General features: G+C 40.8%; 1 protein-coding gene across 1 annotated transcript; it reads left to right on the top strand.

Moving 5' to 3' along the window:
• Nucleotides 1-9,750, top strand: LOC146699708 (vacuolar protein sorting-associated protein 26B-like). Its single transcript, XM_085469548.1, has 6 exons — nt 1-394; nt 2,624-2,780; nt 4,048-4,212; nt 4,299-4,474; nt 4,571-4,713; nt 7,289-9,750. The coding sequence occupies exons 1-6, from the start codon at nt 172-174 to the stop codon at nt 7,424-7,426; spliced, it is 1,002 nt and encodes a 333-aa protein (XP_085325674.1). The 5' UTR covers nt 1-171; the 3' UTR covers nt 7,427-9,750.
• The last annotated feature ends 709 nt before the right edge of the window (nt 9,751-10,459 follow it).

Genomic DNA, 10,459 nt, shown 5'->3' with positions numbered 1-10,459 from the left:
GCATGCGTAGTCAGGCGGTTGTAACTCAAAATATGCAATAATCTGGGAAGCAGCTCGCGCTGGACTCCTCGCGGCAAACCGAGAACAAACTACAGTGTGTTCTTTCATTAGGAAGACAGCGCATTTCCAGCGGGATCCGGCCACAGGGCTTCGCTTGACTAACGAGCAGCAATGAGCTTTTTTGGTTTTGGTCAGAGTGCGGACATAGATATAGTTCTGAATGACGCCGAAACGAGAAAGAAAGCTGAGCACAGAAGCGAAGACGGCAGGAAAGACAAATATTTCCTTTTCTACGACGGGGAAACTGTTTCCGGAAAAGTCAACGTTACGCTCAAATACCCGGGAAAGAGGCTGGAGCATAATGGCATCAAAATCGAGTTTATCGGCCAGATAGGTGAGCAGCTGCTAGGCCTGAATTCCACATTCAGCCCCAGACAGAAGTAGCCAAAGTGTGACAGGAAATACTGGGTAGCTAGCTACATGTACTGACGACTATCAGCATGGTGTATTTTACAGCTTTAATGTGTAAAAAGTGACAAGAAACGCATTTAAAGTTCGGCCGTACTGCAGTAACAAGTGTCTATTTGAAGTGTCGGGTCTCGTGACAGATGTGGGCGCGAGCGACGTCAGCTGACTCGTCAGCCATTGGAGAGCCGTTACGTCTCAGTGACCTTTGGCCCTTCTTTTAAACATCTTCTGTAACGTACACTTTTTGTTAAGTCGCACTTTCGGTGCCTAGATTATCACATGTAAGTAAGAACTGAAGTATTAGGTGATTGTCACTTTTACTTTTGTTCAATCAAAGATGGCAGCCTGAGAGCTGAGAGTTTCAAGGAAACTGCTTAAAGGCGTTTCTGACGGTGCGGCGAACTGTGTATTGTTGTGTCTGTGTGTTTAAAACAGTGTTTATCAGATGATACCGTTTAAGTGACCTGGAAGTGTCTCTGTGGCGGCCATGATAAACGCTGTGATCAGTGCCATCCCATAATTCATAGTCGGAGGCCGTCAGACAGGATGGTCTACTAACTAGGCTATATTTATATACAAAAGCCCAGCCAGTTCACTAAAGCAATCACCACATTAATGCTAAGTACCACAAATTAGCAGCTAAAAAACCAGCAGACCCAGCAAAGGAGAGTATGATGTAGGGCTCACCTCTAACCATTCAGCATGTGAAATCAGTGAAGAGTTTAGGACAGCCAAAGTTTGGCTTTGCAGTCACCGCTTTAAGCCCTTCACCCAATGTGCCAATTATGCATTTATTCTTCCTCTCTCTTATTCCAAATAAAACTCATCTAAGAATGCATCACAACCGGAAGAGGCATAATTCTTCAGTGTTAGATTTAATGTTTAAATTACAGGCTGCAAATGTAATATTCGCCTCCTGAAATTATATATGCCATAGGACCAGCTGCAAAAATACCGCTGTCCACAACTTTCAGTTACAAAACTGACACCATGCCTCTTTAGCAAATCCCAGCAGTTGCATTTTAATGTTAAATAAGGGTTTATGCTGCCACAGACTGTTATTAGAATTGGCCCTATATGTACCTTCTTTAAAACATCAGCTTTTGTAATGGTTATTTTACTCAGGTGGTTCCCTTTTACAACCGGTATAAAATAACCGGGTAACGCACAGCAGGGTGAAGTAAGTGTTGTATTCCATGGTTCTGCACATTGTAGTTTCAACCCTGCAGATATCCAGTCTTACACTGGATATTTTTTTTTACTCTCTCTCAGACAAACTCAAACAGATTTCTCTGACATTTCTTATATATAGTTACATATTTGTTTGTTTACACTCTATCCAAGCTGGTTGTTGTTTGTTGCACTCTAGAAACATGCAGTGTGTATATATAGAGGTTTAGGACCAGAATACACTGCTGTATTTTTCGTTTCTGTAGGTAATGTCTACGTTATTTAAGCAAAACAGAGCCAAATCATATTCCACAGATCACAACTCCTAATTGTGCATTGAAAGAATCTGGGTGCTAAACTGGCCTGCCCACAGTACAAACCTGTCACCTGTTGGAAACTTCAAACACATTCTGAAACATGAACATGACAAACAGTGTCCTGCACTTTTAAGCAGCTGCAATGCTTTAACAAGCAAGAATGAGAAAACATTTTGGCCTACAGCATTCACGCTCCTTAGTTCCCAAACCTCTACAGTTGTTAAAAGAGGAAGTGATGCAACAAACACAGGCCTGCACAAACTGTTTCAAATGTGCTACTCACGCTAAAAACAAACTTAGAATAAATTTTTTCAAATAACAGCGTTGCTTAGTTTAAACATCATGCTGTCAGTCTTTTTTTCAGTTGGTTAAAATGATTAGCATTTTTCATTTGCATGTTAAAGTATCTCAGTTGATTTTGAAATAGTTGTGAGCAGATAGGAAATGGAAAGCAAACAGTAATAATTATAAAGTATGTAAATTCATTTCTGACCAGTCATTTCACTGAAATTCAGCTTGCACCATGTAGTCAGTGTGTCAGCACAGTGGGAGAAGTGGTCACTGTGAGGACTGTCAGTACACAATTGTCTTTGCAGTTCCTCAGATAAAAGAGTTTAAAATGACTTCAGCGATGGGCAATGTGTGACACTGTTAATTTGTGTTTCCAGAAATGTACTATGACAGGGGGAATCATCACGAGTTTGTGTCTCTGGTGAAAGACTTGGCTCGACCAGGGGAGCTCACACAGTCACAGACGTTTGACTTTGAGTTCACACATGTGGAGAAACCCTACGAATCATACACTGGTCAGAACGTCAAGTTACGGTAAGTTCTGCTCTGTCCTCTGCAAGTGGAATCGTTAATGGCTTGTTCCATGTTTTTGATGGCGTGCTATAACGCTGGACATTCCTTAACCTTTGTGCAGTTGAGGTGTTACCCTGTATTTCATTCGTATATGCTAAGCTATACATCTTCAATTTCCTGCTTCATATTTAGGAGTGAGAATGCTATAAATTTTCTCATCTTTGTTTTTTGTTTTTAAAAAAATGCTCTCTGTCAAGAGAGCCTAATGTCTTCTGTTCACTACCGAAGAAAATTTAAGCTTTTTGAAATTATGCCAAATTACAAAACTCTTAGATTTATCTCTAATAAAAACCTCTGTAACTTTGCTTTGCTTTACTTCAGCAGCATCAGATATATGTTGATTCATGGTTTTCTTATCTGCTATAAAAAGCCAGGCCAGGAAAATTGCCTTCATGTTTTTCTGTTTTATCTTCAGTTACTTTGACACAAAGGCATCTGCTGTGATGCTCACACCTCTGATGAAGTCTGACAAGTGTCAGTACTGATAAATGATTACAATAATAATATTTCTGACTATCTGAGTCAAAATTGAATTAAATTAAATCAAATCGAGACCTTGTGAATCAGAATTGAATCCGTTATAGAAATCAGTGACTATACCCAGCCCTACTTTCAAGCACCGGGAAGGTCCACTTTTAAGTCTTTAGTTGAGCTTTTTCGTCATCACTATCTTGCTGTTTTGAAACTAGATGTTTTGAGTAAGTGGTGCTCCTGACTAAGAAATTGAGAGACAGTGTGTACTCATGAAGATCTTCAAGTGGCTTCTTTTTCCCATTAAATTTGCATGTGAGGTTTTCAAACTAGTTCAAAGATATCTTTGAAGTTTCTTTGTAAGATTACTTCATGACATGCAAAACCATAACAATACTTGCTGTTACCTCTTCAACAACGTTGGTGGTAAAGAAAAGCATCTTCAGGTGCTCTGGTCCAACCCCAGCTTGCTTTACTAAACGTCAGTTACAAAGAACTACTTAAAATATGATCTGAAATGCAGATAAACTGCTACATTAGTTTGCCTTCACTTGTAAAAGTTGTGTGTTTCTTGTACACTTTGGTGTTCTCTGTTGTAGCAATACCTGCAGCATGCAACAGTGCATCTAAAGAGGGGCATGCTGTGCACACAGAGATGAAAATCTGTGTACTGGTCAGTGCAACCTCACATGCTGCTTACTGGCTGTTAGTGACATGCTCCTCTCTTGTATCCAAATGTTTTTGCATTTGCTTCCAGCTACTTTCTCAGGGCGACAGTAGGCCGGAGACTCAACGACATCAGCAAAGAGTTGGATCTTGTGGTTCACACACTCAGCACCTACCCCGAGCTGAACTCCTCCATCAAGATGGAAGTTGGCATTGAGGACTGTCTACACATAGAGTTTGAGTACAATAAGTCCAAGTATGATTTTCTTTTTTCTTTGCAATCAGAAATTGAAATGATCAAAGCAAGAGAGAATATTAACAGATTCCATCATCTGCTTGCAGGTATCACCTAAAAGATGTTATTGTAGGGAAGATTTACTTCCTCCTAGTGAGGATTAAGATCAGACATATGGAGATTGACATCATCAAGCGGGAGACAACTGGCACAGGCCCTAACGTCTACCATGAGAATGACACCATAGCAAAGTATGAAATAATGGATGGTGCCCCCGTCAGAGGTGAGGTCAGAGGCCTTTTATGGTCTGTGGTTCTGCTGCTTGTTGCAGCAGATCTCATTTGTTGCAAACTAAACCTGATTTTGTCTTGTGCTACAGGAGAGTCCATCCCCATCAGGCTGTTTCTGGCAGGCTATGAGTTGACCCCCACAATGAGGGACATTAACAAGAAGTTTTCTGTGCGGTACTACCTTAATCTGGTCCTCATAGATGAAGAGGAAAGACGCTATTTCAAACAGCAGGTACACAGACAGTGAGATCACACAAGATCTGTAGTTCTTCTGCTCACTCACACAGGTGACTGTTAATGACGTTCCAGCTGCTGTGGTTCAAGCAGTTTCGAGTACTGTGTCGTTCTTGGAGCTCTACTTTGTGTTTAGTCATAGTATCTAGGAATATGACCACTTTAGACATAGTAAAGAAAATGTGTACTCTAGAAATATCGTACTATGGATCTATAATGACTTTGTGTCTCTGGACGAGCTTTCTGCGGTTTGGGAAAAAGAACCCTTGGCGGGTGAGGGTTACAGGCAGGCAGCAAGTTCATGGGCTGAAAACTGAAGCCAGTCCAGAAATGCAGTTTCTGTACAGGGAGTGCAGAATTATTAGGCAAGTTGTATTTTTGAGGAATAATTTTATTATTGAACAACAACCATGTTCTCAATGAACCCAAAAACTCATTAATATCAAAGCTGAATGTTTTTGGAAGTAGTTTTTAGTTTGTTTTTAGTTTTAGCTATTTTAGGGGGATATCTGTGTGTGCAGGTGACTATTACTGTGCATAATTATTAGGAAACTTAACAAAAAACAAATATATACCCATTTCAATTATTTATTTTTACCAGTGAAACCAATATAACATCTCCACATTCACAAATATACATTTCTGACATTCAAAAACAAAACAAAAACAAATCAGCGACCAATATAGCCACCTTTCTTTGCAAGGACACTCAAAAGCCTGCCATCCATGGATTCTGTCAGTGTTTTGATCTGTTCACCATCAACATTGCGTGCAGCAGCAACCACAGCCTCCCAGACACTGTTCAGAGAGGTGTACTGTTTTCCCTCCTTGTAAATCTCACATTTGATGATGGACCACAGGTTCTCAATGGGGTTCAGATCAGGTGAACAAGGAGGCCATGTCATTAGTTTTTCTTCTTTTATACCCTTTCTTGCCAGCCATGCTGTGGAGTACTTGGACGCGTGTGATGGAGCATTGTCCTGCATGAAAATCATGTTTTTCTTGAAGGATGCAGACTTCTTCCTGTACCACTGCTTGAAGAAGGTGTCTTCCAGAAACTGGCAGTAGGACTGGGAGTTGAGCTTGACTCCATCCTCAACCCGAAAAGGCCCCACAAGCTCATCTTTGACGATACCAGCCCAAACCAGTACTCCACCTCCACCTTGCTGGCGTCTGAGTGGGACTGGAGCTCTCTGCCCTTTACCAATCCAGCCACGGGCCCATCCATCTGGCCCATCAAGACTCACTCTCATTTCATCAGTCCATAAAACCTTAGAAAAACCAGTCTTGAGATATTTCTTGGCCCAGTCTTGACGTTTCAGCTTGTGTGTCTTGTTCAGTGGTGGTCGTCTTTCAGCCTTTCTTACCTTGGCCATGTCTCTGAGTATTGCACACCTTGTGCTTTTGGGCACTCCAGTGATGTTGCAGCTCTGAAATATGGCCAAACTGGTGGCAAGTGGCATCTTGGCAGCTGCACGCTTGACTTTTCTCAGTTCATGGGCAGTTATTTTGCGCCTTGGTTTTTCCACACGCTTCTTGCGACCCTGTTGACCATTTTGAATGAAACGCTTGATTGTTCGATGATCACGCTTCAGAAGCTTTGCAAATTTGAGACTGCTGCATCCCTCTGCAAGATATCTCACTATTTTTGACTTTTCTGAGCCTGTCAAGTCCTTCTTTTGACCCATTTTGCCAAAGGAAAGGACGTTGCCTAATAATTATGCACACCTGATATAGGGTGTTGATGTCATTAGACAACACCCCTTCTCATTACACATCACCTAATATGCTTAATTGGTAGTAGGCTTTCGAGCCTATACAGCTTGGAGTAAGACAACATGCATGAAGAGGATGATGTGGACAAAATACTCATTTGCCTAATAATTCTGCACTCCCTGTATTGCCCAGTTGAAGCAGTTCACAGCTGATCCTCTGATTTTCTTAGTTATTTTTCCTTTTTTTGAGACCAGCAAAACTAAGTGAGCTTTTCTGCACTTTTCCAGGGAGACGTGTACTGTTTCTTTGTTGTTGTCTAATAAGTTAAGAAAAAAACAGAGGAAATGTTTGCATCCATTCATGGCTAAAAAAAAAAGTATAATAGCGGCTTGTGCATAAAAGTTCATAATGACCAAGATGAATAAAAGAAGGAAGCATTTGCACAATGAAAAATGTATGTGCGCTGTTCTGCACTTCTGAAAACACAGTCTCAGTTATCAATCAGTACAAGGACTGGGCTTCTGTCCAATCATGGTCCTGGGACTCTAGCTGGAAAACAAAGCTGATTGGGTGTCAGAGTCTTGGCATCAAGGCCACACGCCCCAATCTGTGTACACAGAGGCACTGAGGAGGGTTAAACATGTGAGAGGAAGAAATGTTTATAACTGAGAATGATTCAATTACTGGTAAATATGAGAGCACATGGGGCAAATAAAAAAAGACTATAATTCTTCTGGCAATCTGAGGATATTTTGCAGTTAGTTAATTGTTAATATTTTGAACTTTTATAGATCTGAGAGTTTACCAACAGTACATCCCCCTCACACCACCATGTATGTTGTTTTAATTTTTTCCAGGAGATCACACTGTGGAGGAAAGGCGACATTGTGAGGAAGAGTATGTCTCATCAAGCCGCCATTGCCTCGCAGCGCTTTGAAGGTACCTCCAATCCAGAGAAGTTCCTCGGCCATAACGCCGAGGAAGACACCGGCTAAAACCCAGCATGTGCTGCAGCGAGCGTCCGAACAGAGACAGCGCACGGACGTCAGTCTGAACTCTTAATGTGAAAATCACTCGTTTGCATCGAGACAAAATGCACTGCAGTGTTTGTCACAGCTGGAGTAGTGTGCTGAGCGTGTGTGTGCGTGTGCGTGTGTGTGTGCGTGTGTGTGTGTGCGTGTGTGTGTGCGTGTGTGAGGGTGGGGATGGATAAACCAGAGTCGGACTGTATTTGTTAGCAATTTTCAGCGTTTTCATTTGAACAAACAACCTTGGCGTACCAGCTGGTTCGAGTTTACCACGCTAAGACTGATGGTGTCAGCTAACTTCTCTGTCTCTCAAAACTGCACAAAATTGGCTTGTAAGTACTTAATTGATGCCTTGGCATTTATTGTACACCTCAGTGGGGTGAACTTCACCCATTAGATGCACTTAAATGTCATTTGCAGGTGTGTGTGAATGTAGAATACATGGCACAGAGCCATCTGGAGGTGTATTTCTGACACCGCCTTTCCTTTAAACTACTTACTTTGTGGGAAGATTGATACAGCAGCCATTCGACAAGTTAATGATGACTGGCTAAACAATACATGTGACGGCACGTGTGTGTGTGCTCACAAGAATGTGAAATTTGAACTCATGTAATGTTTTTCTGCCATGCCCTCTGCTGGAAAGAAATGCTTTTATTTCCATTTTGCATCTTAATTTTACATAAGTCAAGGAAACCAAACAGCAGTCTGAAAAAAACTATAATGGAAGAGACTTATTTTCATACATTCCAGAAACAGGCGTGACTACAGAGTATTCATTTGAACCCAAATCAGTTTGTTTCAGCCAGCACTGAAAACGTTTGATGCTTCAGTAGGTTACAGTATAGTGTCCCTTCCATCTTTTGTTACAGCTGCCAGTCACTGATAGTTTGAAACATCTCTGCCATTTGCACTGTGTGCTTTTCTTTTCTGCTCTCAGCACTGTTTATGAACTTGAGTCAAGAGGAGAAAGTTGGCATCACTTCAGATCTAATAAAGATAGTATTACACCTGCGCTTATTTACAAAGATGCGTGTTAACACAGTATAGACTCCTGAGGATGCTTCTTTGTCCCTATAAGGGTTTGGTGCCAAAATGTCTGCAATACTAGAGAACAGTTGCCACGGTGAGTTGCTACGCCCTGCGCTCCCACGTTTATCTACCAGTAAATAAATGGGTTTAGTACAAAGGCAGGTTTAGATGATGTGGTGAATGTATACTGAAGGCCTCTCTTTTATATTAAGCACTTAATGACATTTTGAAAATTAACAATCCCAGAACATTTTCTAAATAGAATGAGTTCTTTTGCTTTTACTTTTTAACTGCAGGTCAGGCAGAGTTTATTGGAGTTCTTGTGCCATTATTTGCTTTGCTTTTCTAAACTATGAGAGGACACTAATGAGTACAAAATGAGAAGCACTCGAAGCAAGCCCCTGGATCTTCTTGTCCTTCTGTCTTCTGCTTAACATGTATGTTTCATACTCTCCTAGGCAGTAGGGTCGGGTTTTCGCCATGCTGCTGTTTTGCTCTGGTGATTTGATTGCTGTCACCAGATGGCTTTTTAGATACTGTTGAAATATTAAGACTCGCAGCCTGAATTGTGTTGCTTTAAGCCAGCAAGACATGTTCTAATTCACATGTATAGAAGTTGAGCAAGGGGGAAAAAAACAGTTAATAAAGCTCTGGTAATATCTGATAAATACGACTGTAGGGACGGTGGTTTGTCACCTTCAAAGTGCAGGAGAGAGTTGAGAGGTGGGGAGATTTCAAAGACATTTAAATTGACAGAAACATGCTGGCAAGTTTCTAATGTTTTCAAAAACACACATTTTGTGCTGAAGGAAATGAATAAATAAAAATATCGGAATTGTTCTTAGCTTAAATGAGCACCTCCATGTATCAAGACAAGCAGGAGACCAGCACCTCCTGGTCTCCTGATAGATAAAAGAAAGCAAGCTTTCCCTTCTCTGGCCTCACTCTTCACCCTGATCAGTCTCAAAGAGCTCCTGCAGTATTTCTCGGCCTCACAGGGCACGCAGTTCATGCTCTGCTCTTTTCATGAATGGCCTGTGATTCTACTTTTTATCAGTACTGGTGAACTCTGACAACAGCGAGAATGTAAAACCAGAATAAACGATGAAATGTACAATATAAATGCACAATGTAAATGCAGCCCCCACCTTCTGTTTATATTCCTGTCATATTTTATCTTGTTTATAAATGTTGATTTTAATCATTTTATATTCCAATTATTCTTTGAAATCAAAGGGATTAAATAACGGAGAAACACGCCTAATGTTTTCGATGCACTTTTTTCTTACGTGAGTAGATTATCTCCGCTCTGAGTGAGACACGTCCTGGTGAACACATCTCTTAGTTACTGTGACTCAGTTTTGTTTTTAAACGGTTCTCTTCCTGGGAGTTTAAAAATGATCAACATTGGGCTCTGTGATATTCTGTATTTCAGTGTTGTCACAAGGGGGCAGGATTGAATCAGGTTTGGTTCTGATTTTATGGTACGCACAGGTGGTGATGATGATGATATCAGGAATAGTTGTGCCATGCTTGGTGGGAAATACGAACGACAAGTTAAAGATTCTGTTCTTAATAAACAACACGGGCTTCATGCTGGTTTTGTTTGCAGGTTCACAGATTCTAAACAGGGGCATGAAAGGGGGTTCAACTCCATCTTATATTAAAAAGATCTTATATTCAGCTTGGTGAACAGTATCATTAAAATTACAATTTCTTATCCTCGAGTACTAAAATACAGCAAGTGTTATACTTATCTTCAAAGACATTACCTCTGTAATGTCTTTGAAGATTTGACTGTAGAAGAAAGATTGGAATGCAGTTTTTGCTTTAAAAATAAAGCAGAAACTTTCATGTCTTGAGATTTTCTGCAGTCTTCAGAAAACTCAAAACTTTCAAATGAGTCATTCATTCAAAGTGAAAGTTTAACAGCAGCTGAAGAGCTTCCGAGGAGAATGATCTGTTGGC

The sequence above is a fragment of the Copadichromis virginalis genome, linkage group LG10 (assembly GCF_057382275.1).
Source record: "Copadichromis virginalis isolate Kocher_CV1m ecotype Utaka linkage group LG10, C_Virginalis_male_GT1.1, whole genome shotgun sequence".
Taxonomy (NCBI): domain Eukaryota; kingdom Metazoa; phylum Chordata; class Actinopteri; order Cichliformes; family Cichlidae; genus Copadichromis; species Copadichromis virginalis.
This window is presented reverse-complemented; position numbering and strand designations above follow the sequence as displayed.